This window comes from Eutrigla gurnardus (assembly GCF_963514095.1).
Source record: "Eutrigla gurnardus genome assembly, chromosome: 24".
NCBI classification, from domain to species: domain Eukaryota; kingdom Metazoa; phylum Chordata; class Actinopteri; order Perciformes; family Triglidae; genus Eutrigla; species Eutrigla gurnardus.
The window spans coordinates 4211042-4233221 of NC_139935.1; the positions used below are offsets into that span (position 1 = coordinate 4211042).

The following is a 22180-nucleotide window of genomic DNA, read 5'->3' on the forward strand; positions in this document are numbered from 1 at the left end:
CACCTATTTAAGACTGACATCTGTCCTCAAGATCCCAGTTGCTCCACTTTAGGTTGCGTGTCTGCTCTGTGGTGTTCTGGAAAAATCCGTCCCCTGAGGAAATCCGTCCTCTTTTCCTCGGACCGCATCTCCTGCTCCGTTACCTGGACAACAGGATTAGGATGATGTAAATCTAAGGTTATAACAACAAATATAGTCATATTATTTCATCATAGACAACTCAAACAGAAATCATCTGAGAGTCTCACCAAGACGGGGTTATATCCCAGGATCCTCAGGTGGCGAATCTTGACAGCCAGAGGACCTCGGGGATTGGTCGTGCCATAGCAAAAACCAGAGTGTGGCGTGTAAATGACTGCAATTCTGTGAAGTTGAGAAAGGGTTTTTCAGCTTTAAAGGTTACAATTGTAATTATGTACAGACATGAGCAGATAAAAGTGGCGGTTTGACCTGAAAAATAGAGCAGATTGTGGCTTTATTTAGGTTGAGATACGGATCTTTTCGTGCTTCTGACTTCCTTTGACACACATCCAACTCAAACTCTTTACTCCGTTTTGGATTTTTAATATGTTTCTTTGTCCATGTTGTGTTATGTATAATCCATCTATAAAAATGTGTTGAAATTAAATGTTTTTATACTGTTAGAAGTTCACAACGGGCGTAGAAAAGGCATTTGTACTCACTTTGACTTTCAGAACCATTTGATTGAATTTGCAACAAAAATGTGACCGTTTTGAGAACAAAAAAGGAAAAAGGGACTGAGAGGGCTGAATATGTATATAGGACACTCCCTGTGTCGAGCGGAACAAAAGAACATTCAAAAAGGGACCAAGAAGAAGACGTGCAAAAGTATAGATCAAACCATTTAAAGGACGTATCAACTGGGCACACATTTATGAAATATTCAAACTCATGTAAATGTTTAGTTTAAAGTAGATGGATATGTTGTTTTTTTAGTTTCTATTCATGATTAAAAGAACATCATTATCCAATCTGAAACCTTTAAATTAGTTCAAAATGGAATTTCAGCATCATCACAACATCGTGGTATTAAAGAATAAATGACAAACTGACTACTTTAAGAATCAGATGTTTGATTTACGCAATCGTGGCATGTGTCAATGTTCGACACAGTCGGAAAAAATAACGACCGGACATCCTCTCCACCTGTTCTTGCATCATCCGACTTCACCAAACATGACAGAAGCACATTAGACGAAAAAAAAGAAACGCCACCGCAGCAGATTTGTAGATTAAGTGGAGTGTCGGGTGATGTAATCGACTGCACGCTGACTTCTTACCTTCGACTGCTCTCTGCTGGAGAACGCTCTTCTCCTGCACGACTGCTCGCTTCAGTCACAGAGGTTTGGTTTGGTAGAGGTTTGGCTATCAAACCATCTGAGAGTCAACACACACACACACACACACACACACACACACACACAGGCGTTTCCTTGCATCAAACTACATGAAATGTTGTTCTGCAGCCATTTGCTTTAACTTAAAAAGCAAAACACAGACTGATCATCAACGCTACTTCACTACTTCTTTCCGTACCTATGACGTAGACGTCCTCCACCACCACCATCTCCTGCAGCATCGTGTCTGCCTGGTCCCCCAACACACTCCGCAGGCCCTCCGAGAGCCATGGGTTTACTGGTGGACTGCTGATGACGGGGTCTCCCAGCACAGATGGGGGGACCGTCAGGGGCTGTGGGAGTGGGGGGCGCTCAAGACGGAGACACAAGTTCACGGTCTGAAACATTCTCTGCTGGCTCGGCACGAACCTGGGTGCTGAGGAAACGGAAGACGTTCAGAAGGATCAAACCCAAGTGTGAAGGGAGTTAGAAAGAAAAGAGGGAAAAAAAAGAGTCCATGTCTTACCTGTAGTGTTTAGATTCTCCAGTGTGCTGCTCTGCAGGAGTTTCTCCAGTGGTGCAGAGGGGAAGTGGCCCAGTAGACAGAGATGGTATACAGCCTTTAACAACTCAAACCCGGACATCTTGGGCAGATAGGAGTCCAGAGCCTGAGACAGACTACTCAGGAACCTGGAACAGCAAGATAAAACCCAACATCAAGCCTGGATACTAGGGGCCAGACACGAAGACAATCCATGAGTTTAAATATTGTGTTTATCAGAGATATGCTACGATCGACCTACTGCTGTCTTCGGTGCTGCAGATCATAGTTAAGAGAGGAGTACACCTTGAGGACACAGAGGAGGTCTTTAAGTGTCAGAGCGTCCGGGTTGGCGATCACCTTCTCAGCAAATACCTCCATGAAGGCGTCGGGACAGAAGGAAAGGTTCTCAAACACAGACAGGAAGAGGACCACCTGAACAGAGAGGGGATAATAAAACAGTTACTTATTGCTAGTTTCTTGCTAAACTGTCTGTTGCATTAAGACAGTTTCACAGAAGGAGATGCAGCACCTGTTTTTTAGTCCATATGTCTATCATTGAGGTGACGTAGTCTGAAACGCCATTGAGCAGATCTAAGTCTCTGTAGTGCAGCTCCTTGCAGGACTGCAGGACTCTAAACAATCTGTTGAAGGGGATTCCATGGAGGTTTTCTACCAGAGAGGACAGATGTCAAAAGACCCAAAGAGCAGGTTAGTAAAATTTCTAATTTCTTCTTTATTTGACTTTAATTCAACGATTTCATCTTATGGAGAATGTTGTTTTTTTACCTTGAATTATCTTACTGCAGACATCCAGCAGTGGTTTGGAGTGGAAGCCCATAGTGGCCATAGTGGAGATCATGTACTGGGTGTTGGGAAGGCTGAACTGGTTCGTCATTGACAAGGCTTTCCCCTGGAGGAAACGTGGTTTAAAAATACTCAAATGTTGAAATAAGATATTGGAGAATGTTGACCATATCTACCAAATAGAGTCAAAACCGAGACTCATAAACCAACCTCAAGTTTCCGTTTCAGGTCCAGTGGGGCATCTTTCCCCAACAGACGCATCATGGTCTGGAGAGCCATTACATTCTTGATTCCAGGAAGACGGGCATCAACAACCAACCTAAGACGGAGCCACAAAAAAACGTTTATGTAACTTGATGGTTTTACTTTCTGCCCCAACTCTAAAATGTTATAATCCTGACCTCATGCCCTCTTTAAGAGCACTGACGTTGGTACTGCCCTCCATGTGCTCCAGACAGGAGGCCAAGATGGACAGGCCCTTCTCATCGAAGTCATTCAAATTCTCCTGTTAGTGCACAATGAAATGTGTTTGGAGAAACAACAAAGCAAAAATAGTTTGCTTGCTGGCCGACAATCTTTACTGCCTACCTGGCAGGATCGGAGCAAAGTCTGGACCACGCGGCTACGTTGAGGAACACCCAGTTTGACCATAGCCAGAAGAGAATAAGCCATGTCTTCACTGCGCATGTGCCCCACTCTCTTCATAGCCTTTTGCAGGAGTTTGTCAAACGCCGGATGCTCAAACATCAGCTGCAGCTCGTAGCGCCGCTGCTCATCTGCCATCTTCTTAGTGGTGGACCACATGTGGGTCAGGCAGTTGCTGACCTGCCGGACTGTGGGCGAGTGCTGACAGGTGAGGTCTAACACGTCTGACGGGGAGCCACAGAGCTGCAGGTGTTCGGAGAAAGGCGTCCTTGAGGCTGTCTCATCAGATTGGATCTCTGCTGGAGGAGAAGAGAGATGGCGCTCCTTCTTCTCTTCCAAGTCCTCAGTGTGAATCCCACCCAGCGAGTAGTATCTCACTGAACTGACAGCACTCCTATCCAGGCATGTCTGGTGTTGCCATGTGCCCCTAAAGTGTGCCAACTGCTGACTAGGGAAAGATGCCTCTTTGACTGATGCTGTCGCCAGGAAACTGCGCCGTTGCCATAGAGACCTGCGACAGCAAAAGCGCAGACCCCATCTCAGGACCTCCTCTGTCACCCAGACGGACATTGTTCTCAAATAACGGTAGAACAAGAATGAAAGGGGGTTTGGAGCATATAGCTAAGCTAGCTAATTAAATAGATGGTAAAAAAAAGTAATGGCAACTATTACTCAACACGCGCTAAGTTAACGTGATGCGAGTGTTTCCACATTACATTCATAGGCGTGTACATAGTACAATTATGCATTACAAATTATGACCAAGCTGCCTACAAGGTCAACAGACTGCCTCCCTCAAGTTATAAACACACCGGTTAACTCACGTTAGCTAAAGTTAGCTACCCCACACCGTATTAATGTAACCGTGTAAACACACAAATAACTATCCCGAAATAACACATGGGACCTGCTAGACCATGTAGCAATTGGCAATCAAAGTTCTTTAGCGAAGACACACGGAGCTTAAACTAAAAGGATAGTCCAAACCATGCTAGCTAGCATTCTCATGCGCTGCTGCTCCGTGCTGTGTGCGCTGCCGTATTTCGTCCCCCTGTCAACGTCGTACGCCGAGTACTCGTCAAAATATCAATATCATGTTGATTGTGAATATAAAATATCTAGAGTACAATAATTATTACGGTTAAAAAATCCAACACGTGACTATTTATATCTTAGATCGTAGTCGTCATATTAACACATATTTGTTTGTAGTTCCTACACGGACTCAGATAAGTGCGGTATCGACGGTTTCCTAGCAACCAACGCCACCCGGATAGAATGGCAACGTTTGTGCTTGCGGGTAAAGTTGTATTTTTTACTCGTTATCTTTTAGCATATAACTGTATATTGACATGTCGTAATGCTGATGTAAACGTGAACCTCTCCAGGTAAATCAGACTGCCCACATTACGCCAAAGCGGAACTATTAGGAGATCGTCTGCAGGGATCTCTGCCGGACTTCAGGATCCAGAAGATCTCCATCGTTCCACACGAGTGGCAGGTAATATTCTTATATATTCTCAGTATTTTAAATCGCCGTTAAGTCTCTTATTTGTCACCTCTGATAGGAATGGCTGGAGGCCACCTGCAAAAGAAATGGCTGGAAACACGAGCAGTCCCCTTTGGTTTGGAGGGAGCTGGTGGACCAAGGGGGGAAAGGGATGCTCTTAGGGGGCTTCAGTGACTTCCTGGAGCATTGTCAGGTGGGCATTTATTGTAAAAATGTTTTGAAAAAAGAAGAAAAACACTTCCATACCTGCAATCCATGGTTGTGCAGGACTACTACAGCATCACATCAGACATGCCTACGGATGAAATGCTGAGTGTTGCAGCAGAGAATCTGGAAACAGAGATGACTCGCATTGGAGAGGAGCAGCACCGCGTCAGTCTCATCAAACCCCTCCACATATGGATCAGCAGGTGGGTTAGTCTGGGGGGGGGATGTGGAAATGTTTCTAGTGTGTTAGCTGACAGATTTGCACCTTTTCCCACACCTTTCTAGTGCTCTCAGCCCAACCTCCCACTTCCTGATCCCCAATCTGCTCTCTGCTGAGGTGTTCCCCCACATTTCCACGATCAGCCTCCACCTACTGGACCTGGAGGGGAACAAGGAGGGATTGCAATGGTTGAAGATGGAGACGGAGGACCTGGCACTCCGTCTGCTCCATGAGGTATGCCATTTTTTTAGGATGATTTTTAACCACACCGGAAGGATGCAATAAAGGCATGTAGCTACATTTATTCACAGGTGACCATTCACACAGATCTGGAGCAGGCCTTCCGAGAAGCGGATGTCATTCTGCTGCTTGATGAGTGGTGGTCCGACGACAGTGATACAGAGAGTGAGGATGTAAAGAGGAAGGAGAGGGTAAAGGGAATCTTAAACAGGTACAGAGAGTACGGACAACTCATTGACACAAAGGCCAACAAGGAGGTGAAGGTGATCGTGTCTGGTGACTCATTTGTCAACCTGAGATGCTCACTTCTTTTGGAAAATGCCCCCTCCATTGACAGTCACCAGTTTGTCACCGTGGCAACTCAGCTGGAGAATGAAGCCAGGGCCATTGTAGCAAAGAAGCTGAAAGTGAGGACTTCAGGTAGTAAATTCCCTCTCTGTAGTACGACTGTATATTCCCATTGCACTTTTCATGCAAGGTTAATGATCTCTCTCTTCTTCTGCTCTAGATATTACAAACGTCATTGTGTGGGGAAACATCAGTGGTAGTTTCTACATTGACCTGCAGAGGGCAAAGGTTTTCAACTATGATGGGGCAATCAAAGGACCAGCCTCCTTTTCCCAACCAGCCCAAAATATTCTCTATGAAAGGTTTGTTACAAGATAAAAAAAATATGATTCAATATGTTTTCATGTGCTTTGAACCCTAGATTAATGGCTAATTTACTTTAATTACACACATTTGATTGGTTATCCCTACCCAACAAGCATTTTGCAGCTCAACAAACTCATGATAAGGTTGAATATCAAATTACAAAACTGCCTGCAGTCTGTGCAAAATGTTGATTGCACAGTACATCTGACTGCCCTGATGAAAAACATCCTGAGTTATGCCAAAAAGCCCACATTGTCCTTTCCAGGAAATGGTTGGACACGGACTTCCAAGAGTTGGTACGTTGTCAGCGTGCAGCTGTGGCTTCCAAGACCTGCCGAGCAGCTGCCATGTCAGCCTCCAATGGGATCCTTGCTGTCCTGAATGCTTGGAATGGTGTTTGCAGTCCAGATGAGGTCTTCTCTATGGGTGTACTTTGCCCAGGTGAAGACACAACGTGAGCTCAGGCGCAGATTTGCACTGAGGTAGCTATAGGTTGAAATGGGATTGTCTTTGGCTCCTCATAGGCTTCTACGGTCTCCCAGATGGCATAGTCCTCTCCATCCCGGTAACTTTCACAGGCGGTAAATGGTCTGATGTGGCTGTTGGAGACGAGTTGAAGGAGAGACTTCAGCTCTCTGCAGGTGAAATAGAGCAGGTATGTCAAGCAGCACAACGCACATTTGTTGTTAAATGTTTAAGTCACTAACAAGTGGTTTTCTTTCCCAGGAAAAAGAGCTTGGGAAAATGACGTAGGGAACTCAAGATACATTTGAGGGACACTTCTTAAGTTTGTTTCAGTTTGTTCTTTTATTATCTTACTTTCACATGTGGTGTTGAACTTTTATTTGACCAGTTTAATGACAATACATCTTCTCTGCTTGTGAAACTCGCCTAAAGCCATTATATTTTCCAGATGTAAAAGATCAAACTGAGTACTTTATGGAAAAAGGAGAAATTAGAAAATATATTCTTTTTAAAATTGTACAGTTCAGTAAGTGCCTTTTTTTTTTATAGTTCAAGAAGCAATAGTTTAAGCATAAAACACACTACTAACATACACAAACTAGTCTGTTAATATCCTTCTCTAAATCCGATGTTATCACTTGATGTCCATTTACAGTTGGACAGTCTTTTAAAAATACGGACACGTCAAAACTCCTCCCCTCGCTGGTAATTAAACATTACACAAACTGAATTTCGTGGGCTCTTTTTACCTGTAACATTCAGATTGTTTTTGTTTTTTCACAAATTGTGCAGTACTTTGTCAGTAGACAAGGAGAACTTGAACAGAGTGCCGTTTTTACATGCAATATACACATTCCTTTTTTTTTTTTTAAGCATTTCTACACTATACACAAGGAGGCGCTGACTGAAAAAGAGGAAAGGTTAGTACAAATACAGTGCACTACGACAAGTCGGGGAAATGGACACATATTCTGCAATGTTATATTCAATTTGTACAACCCACCCCTGAGATTTGGATGCTGAGTGGTTTACAAAAACACAGACTGGCCTCTCCATACAGTCGGGCATAGGGCTTAATTTCTTTTTGTCCAGCAGCAGCCAGATGTGTCTGGAACCCATTTCTCCAAAAACAGAAAATTTGCTCCATTAAAGTAACAATTCCTTGAAAACTGACCTCAAATATTGAATATGGTAAATACATGCTTGATGCATGGCATGCATGGACTTGTCGTGGCACAAAGGAGGCTATTTGGTAAATATACATGTCCCAGTGATGACTATACAAGTAACAAATAGTTGGGGATAGATGTCCAACAATGGCGTGTCTTTTAACAGAGTTGTGACTCAATAGTAAATTCAATTACATATGGGTGTATGAAATTAAATTCTATTTGCAAATATTAATATAAATGTGGCAACAAATACAGAGGGGAAACGCAGGAACATTTCTTTCATCTTGCAACATGAAAGTCACTTATGTGTATGGGTAAAGCTCTACTACTACCTGTCAACATCCAACAACGTCAAAGAATACGTTTCCACTCCCAGGCAACAAGTGAAAGACCACTAATAACTGAATGCTTCTGTCAAGACTGTCACCGAGGGGACTTTGAGGGTTAGGATAAAGTGAAGGATAATACTACTGTGTTACTAAGTCTAACTCTGGGAATACGCAACTACATTTTAAACCTGGACGTTTAGAACAATTATACAATCATGGGCAACTGGAGGGGAATCAAATTACTTTTAAACTCCCCCTCAGCATAAGAATAAAGATGAATCGACTGTTAAATAAAATAATTTATAGCATATATTATTAGTTACATAATCCAACATTTCAACTCTTCATAAGCCCATCTAGACAAACGAAAACAAGATTAAGCCTAGGTAGAAAATAAAGGCATCATTATTCTGACATGAGACTGAGCACAGACAGCCTCGTCGCTGAGCGGTAAGAAATGTGCATGATGATTAATCAAGCCAATTTCCATGTTGGATGATCAAGCAAAACCAGATATGAAATGGTTTGCGACCACTGGCAATAATGAAGCCTCTACAACTGTTAGCCCAAGAACCTGCAGTCATTGAACATGACACAGTGAAGCCAGCAGGCAACCAAAGAAAACAACTCTTCTGCAAATGGTACAGTCTGAACAGACACTTAGAGAACGTAATCTGTCACACAATCAACAACCAACCGTATTTAACTCTTTGATAAATGTTTTGTATATAGCAGTATGTATCAATATATTGTCGGGCTAACGTACAAATAAAAACAAAACAGTTGGGGGCAGGAGGAGGCAACAGGGAAGCTATGACTGTGGTTGATGCTGAGGAGACGGAGGTGTCCCTGGAACTCCTGAGGCTCCTCCCACCACCTGTCTGTCAGAGACGAGGTCCAGCCCCTCATCAAACTGCTCCAGTTCACTTTGGTCCAGCAGCTCAAAGTCCTCTTCCTCAGTCGGAACTAGTGTGTCGTCAGGCATCTCCTCGCCGGTGCCGCTTTCTGTCGCGGTGGCCTCGTCCAGGTCCTCGTCGGCTCCCAACGCTCCCAGTGTAGTGACGGCTGCGGTGTCGGTGGGTGGAGTGGAGGTCTCCAGAGCGCCCGGTGGAGTTTCGGTGGGAAGGAACTCAGCCAGGGAGGGCTCCTCGCTGGCCTCACTGGAACGCAGCAGGGCTGACAGTGTGTTCTGCACCACAGTGGAGATGGCCATGCTCACAATCTCCTCGCTCAAGGCCTCCAAGGACTGCTGTGTTTCCTGGGTTACTTCAGCTTCCTTCTCCTCTCCCTCCTGCGTCCCTACTGCCTCCCCCGCGCCTAGCACGGGCACCACGCCCTCCTCCCCCCCAGGTGGTCGTCCATGTCCGTTGAAGTGTGTGTTCACAAAGTGGAGCGGAGATGCTAGGTGCTGGATAAGGAGGCTGGCGGGGCTCAGCTGTTCCGCCTCTGACAGAGCACCAGCCTGGGCTCTGTCGCCCTGGCCTTGGCCTCGCAGAGGGAAGTGGAGAAGGTGTTGCTCGATGGACGGGAACTCCTCAACTGAGGGGAACTCGGGGAGATCCGGCAGGTAGGACTCCTCTGGGTCACTGTGTAAACTCTGCTGGTCCAGGTCTGTAGCGGTAAATCACAAATACACGTGAAGCTGAACCTCCCGTAATTACGAAAAGAAAATCAGTGAATCATCCTTTATTTTATGCTTCATCACTGCTCGCCTAGCATCATTGTGTGTGTGAGCTTCATCCAACAGTGCTCTTACATCACTCCATGAGTGATCAATTACCTTCAAAGACGTCAGTGAGTTGAGGAGTGGTGGCTCTGGACACCGAGAACCCTCCGCTCTCCAAGATGGATGCTTCCTCGTCCGACAACTCAGAGTCTGTGATGGCCATCGCCAGAGCTGTGGTCTTCACATCCACCTGACCAACAAAAGCACAGCGTTGAAGCACGTTACAGCAACAGTACCACTTAATCAAACTGTAGGCGTTCTACAGCTGCGCTAATGGAATGTGGTAGTACTTGAATTGTTATTATTATGATGATTGAAGCCATTTATTACATCACACCACGCCGCAGAGCTCCATTCCCGCTCCAGCTAAAAACGAGAATAACCGCGTCGTTGCCTCCATCTACCAGCCGTGTTTCCGTTTACATCCATGTCTGTCCAAAATGTCACCACGAGTGACATTGTCAGCAAATTAATATGAGTCCAAATGGACATTTCTGCCAAATTTGAAGGAATTTGCTCAAGGTGTTCCTGAGATATCAGATTCATGAGAATGGACTACGGTCCTCTGTTGGTCTCATGGTAACACACACCCTCATAACAGCCTATTCTATGTGTCACGGTATTGTGGGTTGACTTTTAAGGCGTGTCTTCATACCGTCGTGGCGAAACAGGACAGCTCTTCCTCACTCTCACTCTCGGTTTCGGCTCTTGGCTCGTCCCCCTCCTCTGCCTCCTTCTTCACCTCTGTAAAAACACACATACATACTATTAAAACGCATGTGTGACAGAATGGCACTCATAGCATACTGTTACATTCATAATCACAAATCAATTCATTCATAATTACACTTCCTTCATATTCAACAGTGTTCTATTAACTTAATTATGTGCCACGTTGTGTTACGATGAGGTTGGATATCCGTAATAGTACAAACACAAGCATGTGCTTCAGTAGCAGCAGGATTTTAATTTGTTGTTATGCAGACGAGTTACTCCCGACTATAGCGTGACGGTGTCCGGTGGCACTCACTCCTCTTGTCGTGCTTGCGGTGCTCGGTCTCCCCCTTCATGCTGTAGTCCAGTTTCATCAGGATTGGCTCAAAGCCCGTGTACATCCTCTGGATCAGTTCGTGGTACACCACCAGGGGCCACAACAGCACGCTCAGGACTGAACAGGTGCACGGACAAAAACAACTTTAAACTGCCCTTTTTCTTCACGACTATCAAAGCAAGATGCTGCAAATGCACACAGAGTGCATAGAAGAACGGCTGATTTTGTAGTGAGGATCAAGTTATGTGCTCTACGAATGAGGTATGAGGAAATACATTATTATAAAATATTAAAACACACAATAGACGATCAGTTCTGAGACATAAACCTGCACCAACACCAGGTTTCCTGATATTAAGCAAACATATTATCAGCATTTGCTCCATTAACTGCTATCGTTACCTCTTATAACACACCCTCTGTCCCGACAAGCAAACAATCTGATGTAAATTCATAACACAACAGTTTTTTTATGCTAATTAGGCAAGAGGGGACTCACCAATAATATAGGAGATCATGATTCCTGGTACATAATGCCCAACCACAGCAAGGACAAAACAGCCACTGCACGTCATCACACAGAACTGGGGAAACAGAGAAGGTAAAAATAAATTACAGGACATTTACACCTTCAAGCTGCACGGGGTACGAGATGAGGAAGTTAAAAATGTGTTATCTCTGCAGGTGTGTTTGTGTATGATAGTCTGCCAACTGCTGCAGCTGTGGAGATCAGGCAGATTGCACCAGGTCTTATAGCTTTATTCCCATATTTACAACTACGTTGGCAGGTAATTTGCAATGGGACTGAGTCCACGTGCTGTACCTTGCCATGGTGCTGCTGTTTGTACTGCAGCATCTCCTGCAGGTACAGGCAGTAGGTCAGGTAGCTTTCAGCCAGGTGGTGGCTGAGCTCAGGAACGCTGAGCAGACGCTGCTCCCCACTCATTGTGTCACTGTATGCAAACAAGGAAACACACACATTAGCGAAGAACAAAAACATTACGTGAAGTGCTTCAGGCTGTACAAGAAAAGATATGATTCCATTTGAATGTAATGAAAGTAGTGACGCAGACAGATGGATGCCAGCACAACAGACTAAAATAGACTGGTTTCCTTAAAATTGAGGGGATGGAAATCTCACAAACATAAAGACAGACCTCACACTGCTGGAATTTAACTGAAGCTGTTATTTTTGAATCAGCTCAGGATGTGAATACACGTTTATCATCCACACACTACATACCTTTGTACAGGCGGAGCGTCAGCATGTTGAACTGCAGTGAAAAAACTACAATTAACAGCAGTCATAAACATTAAAAAAAAGTGTTTTACTAAACAAGATTTTCAAGATTACTATGGAGCCTCACGGCGTGAAAAGGTTCTTTTTACAGCTTGCTTTGAAGGTTTGCAGTTGTGGGCCTTCTTGGTGCATTAACAGCACGTACTGTGTCACATGTTTGTGTTGTGCAATCCTACGCTGGTTAATTACAATGTAAGGTTTGCATAAGTAGAAACCATGCAAACTGTTAATTACATAAACATATCATACTGGGAAGAATCTAAGATTTACATCAGTTATTTTGCATTACCAGGTGACATAGGGCTTACCGGTGATGGTGGGCAGCATGGGCTTCCATCTCTCCAGGAGCATGAGTCCCAGCAGGGAGACACTCAACAGGAACAGAGGCCGCAGGGAGGTGGACGACAGGAGCCTGGATACACAATAAATGTTCAACACAGATATAATAAACATACACGTCACTTCCAGACACATCTACATAGCCCCTATGTTTGCTGACAGCAGGTCAACAAGGCCTAAACCAATTAAAACTACACGAGTGTTTGTGAGGATTAAACTCAACACAATAAACGTGTAACAACTAAAACAACTGGTTGTGTATTTTGTCAGCGTCGTAGTGTTTTCCCTGATAGTGACGTAACATTAGCCGTGCTGAAAAAAATGAAGTTTACACTGTTTTGAAGGCTGCGTTAGCATTTTGGCTAAAGACGTGGGATTAGCTAACTTATCTTGACATTCACTCCTCACTAATATCCTCGCCGACATTAGCCAGCTAGCTAATGGTTTTTTCAATGCGGTCTTAAAGGGTTGTCAAAGAAAATAAAGGTGAAACACGTGATTAAACTCGGGTACTTACCAGAATAATGTGTTGAGCGTCAGGGCGACAGCGACGCTGTACAACGGCCTTTCCCACACCAGCAGCCTCTGCGCCCACAGCAGCGGCCACTCGTACTGCGATAGCCAACTCTGAAGACGCTCCCGCAGAAGGACGAGCTCCGGGTCCGCGTCCTCGCAGACCTGCTCCGAAGTCCCCGCGGGGAACAGAGCCTCCAGGCCGACCGACGAGGAGGTGACCGAGGGGCGTCTACTGGCCTCCTCTCCACTCGCCATGTTTCCTCCACTTTGTTATGTTGTTTTGGATATCAGGGATATACGGAGAGCAGCGTCAAGTGTGACGCACTTAAAAAAAACCCACGCTTCCGGTTAATACTTTCAAAGTAAAGCCACGCGTTAGCAACAGGTTCACGAAATACCAACACGAAAATTGTTTATTTATTTAATTGACGATAATAAGTCGTGCTATATCTAATAAAATTAATTATAATGATTTCCCTCATCACAAATTTCATTAATGACTAACGTTACAGCGATTATTTTATGTCAGGTATACTTATTTTACTATGTATTTGCTATTCATTTCCGGCATTACTGTTGATAACTTCCGGCAACTTGATGTACCTATGACACAGATGGGCGGAAGGATCACGGATCACAAGGCTCGTCATGGATAATATATATATATATATATATATATATATATATATATATATATATATATATATATACTAAAAAAAAATACACTAAAAATAACACTAAAAACATTACATCCAATACACTTTATTTATTTAGTCAATTTTACAAAACTCTAATGTTAACCAAAGTGCTGCACGGTGAGATTAAATAAGTAAAATCAATCAAACATAAAAACACACAAGGACACTATGAAATTAGACAAACAAATCTAAGGAAGCCAGGAAATACAACCAGCTGGTTTTTATATAAATGTTTAATACAGAAATATACAGGATTTGCATTAACACATACTGATTTGATCTGATGGAGATATCAGACATCGAAGGAACTTGTGCCAGAAACATATAACAGTATCAAGCCCAGCTCACTGTCATCCCTGTTACTTGAACACAGCACGTAGATCATGAATTTCCTCCTGTCATTTCAGTCACAAGTTGATTTCTGAAAGAAAAGCAGCTATCATTCGACTCAGAAACTATCGTGAGTATCCCAAAAGAAGAGAAGAGGCCTACCTGGCTGGTACACGACCAGGACTCAAGCCTACAGAGGTGGTAAAGGAGGGCAGGGGACCCTCTGTGCCTTGGTGCTAGGACGACAGGGCATCAATACCTGCAGGGGCTAAGACCATGGCCTGCAGCAGGTCAGACAGAGAGATGATGCCCTTCACCACGTCAGCCCTGTCCACCAGGACCAGCCGATGGACCTGGGGTAAGCAGAAAAATTATAACGTATTTTCTCCTCTATTTCTCAAATCTTATGATGACATATTTGAGACCAAACTCTTTGGAAGGAACTACCTCAGCGTTGACTATGCGGTCTATGATGGTTTCCAGGGTTTCTTCAGGGTAGCACTTGATTACTCCCTCAACAAAACATGAGCGCCTGCGAACGACCTCGTGCATCGGCATGTCCAGGTTGTTGTAAGTCTTCTGGGCTGCGAGATTCTGCCACGGAGAGAACACGGTTGTCAGCAAACATATATGATATGATATGTATCGGGAGCGCCACAAAAAATGTAAGACACAGTACTTACAATCACATCAAATTTTGAATAGAGAGACACCACTTTCCCTGAGAAAACAGATGATTGGATGCTGTAATATTGCGTTCTTAATTGATAAACTGTAATACCAAACAATACAAGTACAACTCTATAATGTAAAACAACCCATTTTTTTCAGAGCATACCTTGTTCGTCCACCACAGGCAGTGCGGACACACGCCTTTCCACAAAAATGGAGAGGGCATCGTAAAGCGTCGCTGTTTGCTGAACAGTGGCGATGTTCCTGAAGGTTCCTATCCCGAGCTCCTGGATCTGCCTTCCGACGAATGCAGGCCTGGGAATTTTTTCCCCCTGAAACAAAATCCAAAGTTTAATTCATGCAAACATGAAAAAAGATCAAGTAAATCAGGTGACATGAAGGTAAACCACAGCCCAAACATCTGCTTGCTCACAAATATATGGAGGAACTTGAGGATTCTTTTGTGGGTGAGAATGTGCAAGACATTTCCAGACTCTGGATCCACGACCGGCAGCCGGTGGATCTTATACTTAAGCAGGGAATAGACGGCATCGAAGAGGCTGAGAGGGGCGAATAGAAGAAGACACTTCACTGCCAGTTGATTTGAAATCGCATTAAAGATTACATCCCGGTGTGTTGTATGTACTCACCTGGCTTCTGGAGAAATACTAATGAGGAATTGATCGAAACACTGCAGGTAGACATCTAGGCAGAAGAAGAGAGAGCTCTAAATGTAATTCACAGAGATGTGTGCACAGAGATCACTGCCCCATGTTGGTTATTTACTTGGAGATGAATCACCTCTCCACGTCTCAATCTTGTGGCTCTCCAGCTCGTACATTTGAACCTTTCGAGGGCAACGGATGTTAAGACAAAAGACGTGAAGTCAAACAATCAGTTTAGAGCACTGTGTTCATCCTCACCATGGGGGACTTGTAACAGCAATGGAGGATGTTGATGAAATCTGTAATAGTCAGCATCCCTGCATGTAGAAGAAGGTTCCCATTATTACAATTCACACTGATCAATGCTTTACTGCGCTTATTCCATTAATCCGTGGCCTCACCCACAAATCTCTGTAATTTGCTGTCCCATAACGGCGCAGCCCTCAAGCCATTTGCCACCAGTGCAAAAAAGGCCTTTTTCACCTTCGGAAGTTAAAAAGTCACAGTCACAAGTGAGTAATTTAAATCCCCCAAAAAATCCAAATGGAGATGGTGTTCCTTACTTGTAGTTTGGTATCAAATATGACCAGTTTACAGCTGGTTGGAATGGCATCATAGCAGTGGTGACTTTTCATGAAATTCATGTAAACCGTGGCATCAGCCTCTGCAGGGAATCACATGTTAATACAACACAGCTGACCACTACTTTACACCGACACGGACCAAATTATTGTAATCCTACCTGCTTTCTTTATTCCCTGCTTCTTTTCTGGAAGGGACACCTACAACAGAGCAAGCGCAACATTCTCGGTTTGAAATCCAGTTCCAGTTATTTTCCTCGGCTCCAATAATAGTTTTAAACGTTATTCAACCCAAAGCTGACATTTCACCTTTGAGGGAGGCTCCATGACTCCGTTTTGTGTCCATGAAAAATCGGATTACAAGGCAGCAAACTCAAAGCGCTGGTGACTCCGCTCGGTTTGTTGCCGTCTTCTCACGAAGCCCAGCGTCTATATTAGGAGATCTCAAGTTTTATGTGTCAGGAGGGTTTGGGGGTGGGTCGGAGGGGAGGGGTGAAAGAAGAACCTGATATCTGCTCCCAGTCCCTTCAAAACACACTTTTCATGGCGTCGCTCTTCTTGTGAAACACTAACTGCCACCTCAGATCACACGGATTTGCCACCATTTACTGGGCGGCATAGAATGAACCCATGAAGGTTTTACAGAGGATTTATTCAGGAGACCTGGTCTATTTACAGCAAATGTCAAGGCATCATATGGTAGCGGTGTTTCTGAGAGGCGTAACTTGTGACACAGAGGACAAGTAATAAATGTCACAAAGAAATGCATCCTTTATTATGTTTTGTACAATATTTGCATTTTACACCATGTACAAAATTAAAGGTCTTCGTGCCGTATCAAATTTAGAAGCTGAGAACAATTCTGTCAAAAGGTTCCATAACAAGGTAAAAGTCCTCGGGACGACGTATAACATGGTACATAAAATGAAATCAACCCTTTGCATTTTTCCCTCTGGTGTTTAAAAAGACACGCTTCACAATGCTGCAATAATGGAGTGAAGTGACCCTGCTACACTGAAAATGGAGGCCAGGTGTGCAATGACTGAACCAACAAAGAAACCCTGCTGTTAAGCCTCTAACATGCTGCATTCAGTATGATCACTTCAAAAACACCCGCCTCTTTATATAAAGACCTTTTCCCATTGGAGAATCTCTTATGTTTGGCTACATTACCCTGTTACAGTTACATTTATGTGACATCATGTTGCCACAGAAATCAAATCGTGACATATTTTTGAAGCAGAAGGTGACCAGATAAGAGGAGTTGATAGTTTTTGTGTGTGTGTGGCCAAAGACCGTTGCACTGAGGTATGGAGACGGCGATCACAAACAGTAACAAAAATCTGGTGCCCAAAAATCAGTGCTTGCTGCATGTGTATGTCTTAAGCTTGGCGTGCATAAATGAAGCATGAATTAAAATTAAAATGGTTACATTAAGCCAGTATGAATAAACCAAAATTAAGGAGACAAAGTAAACTGTTTTAGTCCCTTCTTCCTTCACAGAGCCCCACCATAAAAAAATTAACTTTCAGATATGCTGTGTAACCTCCACACACTTTCATCAACTTGCAAAAGAAGCACGCTGTAATATTACAGCTGTAATATAACTCAAACACTCACAAAAGGCCCTACGTCACCAGCTGACAGGTCTGAACCTTCATTAATAAATGTGAGTAGCAAAACAGTTGGGTTGCAGCCAAGAAAAGCATATCAAATGAACTTTAAAACTATGGCAATTTATTTATGGCGTTTTTTTTTAAGTGCTGAGCTATAAGTGTATTCCCACCCTGTGCCGTGTCATGGACTTCTCTCACCGTTGCTCCTGTATTCCAGATCTGGGAACGTAAACAAAACATGACCCGAAGCATGCTGGTTTCATCTCCAGAGTCCTTTGGTACAGGTTGACAGCAGTGGAGGTTTTTTTTTTTTAATTCACTATCCAGGCATGAGCAGAGCGTGGGCTTTGTCAACAGGTAACATAGAGTCTGGATGGCAGGGTCCCAGCTGTATAGGAGGAAAACCCCCCAGGTGAGAGTCCAGACCTGGTTCTGCCCGTCCAAGCCATTGTGCATGATGTTGATGGTTATGATTGGGACCACGAACGAAGACTGTTGAGGTGTTTCTAAGCCCACACTGAAGAAGAGGGAGGGACCCAAGACAGCCAGGACAGAAGTAGGAGGCAGGAGACCAGATTTGGGCAGTTTCCTCAGAATCCGATTCAGGATGTATGTGACCCATGGAGGTAAGGAGGGAGCCCCAGAGACACAATATAGATGTCTGCGAGTAAGCCGATGGGGGACTTTGTATTTGTTCCTGGCCGATTCCAAGTGCACGGGTCGGATGGTTCAGACTCTTGTTGGCCATAATGCAACAGGGGAGGCGTGGGGCTGCAGGGGGAGCTTCTGCATTGAGATTGGAGGCCTGAAGGTCTGGGCTAATCTCAGCTGGAGGTGGGAGCAGGGACTGGCTGCTTCTGGAGAGACTGAGCTGGTGCAGCACAGCGCTGGTGGCAATAAGGCCCGCCACACTGGTCAGATACACCAGGCCGAGCATACAGGATACCTAAAAATACAATAAATACACTCAAAAATTGAGGACAAACCTGCTGATATGTTCAGATATATAACACCCAATTCATCTTTTGGCAAAAAAATTGGATAAAACAAACATCCCAAGCATATTAAGTTTATATCCCAGCTCCATTCAACTAAAATCTCCTTCTTACCTTGGTAAAGTGCTGGCAGATGGCTGTGAGGGCTTGACTCCATGCTGATTGCTCCAGTAACACGCAAAGGTCAGTGTAGGTGAACCAGCCACGTTTCATCCCCTGCCGCTCTGCAATACTGGGAATACAGAGGCCAAACTGGTGATGCCAGTACAGTGCTGATAGAAGAAACATTTACCATTCTATTTCATGTTTAATTTTACATCTATAGACACTCTTTTAGTGTAATATTAAGTCTTTCATAGCTGACTACCAACCTGGTTTCCAGTTGACTTAATGTGTCAAATAAGTCATTTGGCTCCGTGAAGAGGCTCCACTCCTAAAGGATGTACGACACAAGCATTAAGACTTGAACCAAACATGCCTGTAAGCACCACTTCACATGCATGTACACACACAAACACACTTACAATGGCATTCAAGAAGTTCATCTCCAGGTTATTGACAGTTTTGACGTCCAACTTCCCAGCTGCTCCCCACTCATCGTTGAATACCTCTTCTTCCTCCCCTTCGTCATACAAGTACTTGCTGGCAACCATCTAATTAAAAAAGATCAGTGTGTTTATCAATGCGATATCATTGAAGTAGGTTTAATTTTTGCAAGAAACAGCACTAGAGGACACAACAGCCTGGGAACAAATGCGTCAAACTTCATTCTGAAATAAGAAAGCAACCATGCCAGACACATTCGGAATGACCTATGAACCCAACACACATACCATAGAGATCAGGAAGAGGTCAGAGGAGGAGATCTTTTGTAGGTATTCAGGGTTTCTATGTCGGAGCCTTTCTATGTAGACCAGTGCCAGCATCATGGCACACGGGGAGATGCAAGCCTCCCTGAAGCAAAACACAGATTTGTTTTAGATTCATGACTGGCAGCGCTACCTTTAGTACTTGGGCTGTAACGGTACGTGGATTCGTCCCAAACTGTTCGGTATGCAACATCGTTTTGGGACACACTGTGACCCAAACAGCTGTTTATGTCTACAACTCATACAAGCAGGGCAGAAATTATTACTACTAGTTCTTAAGATCAACAAGCAATGATTCCTGACAAACTGTATGATGACAAATTAAATCACAGACAAAAAAGTACAAACCTGGAAACATGTGCAGCATATTTCTTCTGAAGCTTTCGTATTGGGCTTGGGGCAGATTTCTGGAAGATTTCGACGGCGATATCTGGAATCACAGTAAAAAGTAAATAAGAAAATTGGAATCTATTCACGTTAAATTAAGTATGTATACGCAATAAAGGAACAAATTATATATTTATATGGCCTCGTTTACTGACATAAAAGTCAGAGAAACTCGCCTGTAACAGGGCAAGAGAGGACGTCCAAAGAAACGTCTTTGTCCAGGCCATAATACAGTCGCTTTCTCACTCGTTCAGACAACTTCTGGTGTCCAGGAAGAATCTGAAAAAAAAAAAAAAAACAATAACACAAATGTTAGCTAGCAAGACTTGCTAACGTTACTCAGCTAGGTTAGCTTACGTTAAGTTATATAAGGCTAGTTAAACTAGTTTGGGGGGAACTTACGCTAGCCAGGTTGAAAGGCAGTACAAGGAAATGCGCTTTGCTTACACGCAAATGCAGTTTACAGCAGCCGTGAACGTTACCCATACCATACTGTAACGTTGTAATGTTAGCTTAGCTAACGCTAGGCCCGTAGCTGGTGGACGGGGTGAGCGCAAACTGACAGTTACGTTAGCTTAACAATTACTAACATTGTTGTTTTAAAACCACACGTTTAGTTTGAATTAGACACACCAATGTCACTTAGCTAAGTTAGGTTGTAGCCAGCTAATATACCAAGGGACCCGACGTTAACTCCACTTGACATAAACGTCAATTAGCTTAGCTATTGCGCCTAGCGTTAGCTTCCGTAGTTTGTTGACCTAGCGAGATCGTTTTTCAAAAACATACCGTGAACTCCTGGAAGTCCGAAAACTGAAACGTCTTTTCGTTGAATAAAGCCTCGAAATCCATATCTACTGTATATTAAACATTAGTCGGCCGAATGTTGAAGAGAGGGAATATCTGTCCTGGCCCCGTCTGACAAGGAGAGCTCAGATGGCAACACACCCTGACCTGGGACAGCTCAGATGCATCGCTGTCGCATTACTGCCACCTACTGGGCGTAGCGTGAACTGCTAGACTTCTTCTTCTACGCGTTCTTTGGCGGGTTATAATACCAACTTTTAGCTGCATATCGCCACCTACCCTACTAGCGTATGCACTTACCTACATCTGATAAACACATTTTATTCATAGAGCTCCTGAAATAAAGTGTTGGTGCATTATTCAGCAGATATTTGCATCACCTGGTCTTTCTCAGACATCATTGCAGGCCATGAATGACGCTTTCAAGCCATAACAGCACAAAATATGCTCAAGCTAACTTGTTGGATCCTAATGTGTCTGAAAACAAAGATTTCATCAAATCAAACAGGACAGGAGTCGTCGTTTAAAACAGGAAACTGTGAATGTGTTTGGGTCTAAACACACACACACACACACACACACACACACACACACACACACACACACACACACACACACCACACACACACCACACACACACACACACACACACAGCTGCTCCAGAACTCAGCTGCACGCGTGCTGACGAAGACCAGAAGGCGGGCTCACATTACACCGGTTTTAGAATCGCTGCATTGGCTCCCTGTGCGCTTCAGGATCGATTTTAAGGTTCTTTTACTAGTTTGTAAGTGTCTTAACGGCCTCGGGCCTTCTTATCTGTCTGACCTGCTTTTACCGTATCGGCCCTCGTGGACCCTGAGGTCCTCCGGTACTGGTCTTTTATCTGTTCCCAATGTTAGAACCAAAACCTTTGGTGAAGCCTCATTTTATCATTACGGCCCTCGCCTATGGAACAGCCTGCCGGAGACTCAAGACTCACCTTTTTAATTTAGCTTTTAACTAAGTCTTTTTATTCTTTTAGTATTACTCATTTATCCTGTCATTTTACGTGGTCTTTTAATTTTCTCTTAAAGGTTTTATTATTCATTTATTTTGTTTTACTTTCAGTAATTCATATTAACATTCATTTATGTTGTTTTAGGAGGTTTTTAATTTCTTTTATTATCTATTTTATTTATTGTCTCTTAGTTTTCAGCTCCATTGTTCTCCTCATGGGGGCCCTCCACTCCGGGAGCTCTGTCTGGCCTGCCTGCGGGGGTGCCGTCCTGGGGGTTGTCCTGGCCTGGATAGTTGGGGAGCCCTGCCCCAGGGCTTTATGGCCATGGTATGGGTCCCTATCTGTCTGGGTCGGGGTGGTCTCTGTAGCGGCGTCCCCTGTAGATGGGCTTGGGCGGCTCTCGGGGGGGCGGGCTCCCTTAGGATGGTGTTTCCTCACTTGGTCTATCAGTGCTCAGTTATGGTTATGGTGTAGCGTGTGTGT

The 22180-nt window shown here is 44.0% G+C and overlaps 5 protein-coding genes across 6 annotated transcripts; 1 reads left to right on the plus strand and 4 right to left on the minus strand.

Annotated features, from left to right (window-relative positions):
- Nucleotides 1-5: 5 nt before the first annotated feature.
- Nucleotides 6-4453, minus strand: fastkd2 (FAST kinase domains 2). Its single transcript, XM_084004810.1, has 11 exons — nt 3295-4453; nt 3108-3211; nt 2917-3025; nt 2689-2812; nt 2432-2571; nt 2162-2334; nt 1885-2048; nt 1558-1794; nt 1302-1398; nt 249-363; nt 6-143 (listed from the first exon to the last, which is right to left on the minus strand). Exons 1-11 carry the CDS (start codon nt 3919-3921, stop codon nt 27-29), a joined length of 2007 nt encoding a protein of 668 aa, XP_083860936.1. The 5' UTR covers nt 3922-4453; the 3' UTR covers nt 6-26.
- Nucleotides 4454-4524: 71 nt separating this feature from the next.
- mdh1b (malate dehydrogenase 1B, NAD (soluble)) lies at nt 4525-8772 on the plus strand. The gene is made up of 10 exons (XM_084004812.1): nt 4525-4651; nt 4740-4852; nt 4920-5054; nt 5129-5271; nt 5354-5522; nt 5600-5948; nt 6037-6178; nt 6448-6623; nt 6707-6837; nt 6909-8772. The coding sequence occupies exons 1-10, from the start codon at nt 4630-4632 to the stop codon at nt 6933-6935; spliced, it is 1407 nt and encodes a 468-aa protein (XP_083860938.1). The 5' UTR covers nt 4525-4629; the 3' UTR covers nt 6936-8772.
- A 37-nt stretch (nt 8773-8809) lies between these two features.
- retreg2 (reticulophagy regulator family member 2) lies at nt 8810-13385 on the minus strand. Its single transcript, XM_084004811.1, has 9 exons — nt 13082-13385; nt 12534-12637; nt 12169-12199; nt 11749-11878; nt 11425-11509; nt 10905-11042; nt 10530-10618; nt 9929-10064; nt 8810-9759 (listed from the first exon to the last, which is right to left on the minus strand). Exons 1-9 carry the CDS (start codon nt 13333-13335, stop codon nt 8960-8962), a joined length of 1767 nt encoding a protein of 588 aa, XP_083860937.1. The 5' UTR covers nt 13336-13385; the 3' UTR covers nt 8810-8959.
- A 649-nt stretch (nt 13386-14034) lies between these two features.
- prkag3a (protein kinase, AMP-activated, gamma 3a non-catalytic subunit) lies at nt 14035-16452 on the minus strand. Of its 2 annotated transcripts, none has more exons than XM_084004015.1 (13): nt 16336-16452; nt 16188-16227; nt 16009-16109; nt 15847-15928; nt 15704-15762; nt 15567-15627; nt 15431-15485; nt 15214-15340; nt 14947-15112; nt 14792-14829; nt 14556-14702; nt 14271-14461; nt 14035-14199 (listed from the first exon to the last, which is right to left on the minus strand). In XM_084004015.1, the coding sequence occupies exons 1-12, from the start codon at nt 16351-16353 to the stop codon at nt 14345-14347; spliced, it is 1011 nt and encodes a 336-aa protein (XP_083860141.1). In that variant the 5' UTR covers nt 16354-16452; the 3' UTR covers nt 14035-14199; nt 14271-14344. The 2 variants fall into 2 exon arrangements, with proteins under 2 accessions (XP_083860141.1, XP_083860142.1); XM_084004016.1 differs by having other exon boundaries at nt 14036-14199; nt 15582-15627.
- A 694-nt stretch (nt 16453-17146) lies between these two features.
- cnppd1 (cyclin Pas1/PHO80 domain containing 1) lies at nt 17147-20857 on the minus strand. The gene is made up of 8 exons (XM_084004083.1): nt 20683-20857; nt 20070-20172; nt 19855-19936; nt 19471-19591; nt 19162-19290; nt 19009-19070; nt 18752-18869; nt 17147-18588 (listed from the first exon to the last, which is right to left on the minus strand). Exons 1-8 carry the CDS (start codon nt 20743-20745, stop codon nt 17962-17964), a joined length of 1305 nt encoding a protein of 434 aa, XP_083860209.1. The 5' UTR covers nt 20746-20857; the 3' UTR covers nt 17147-17961.
- Nucleotides 20858-22180: the final 1323 nt, after the last annotated feature.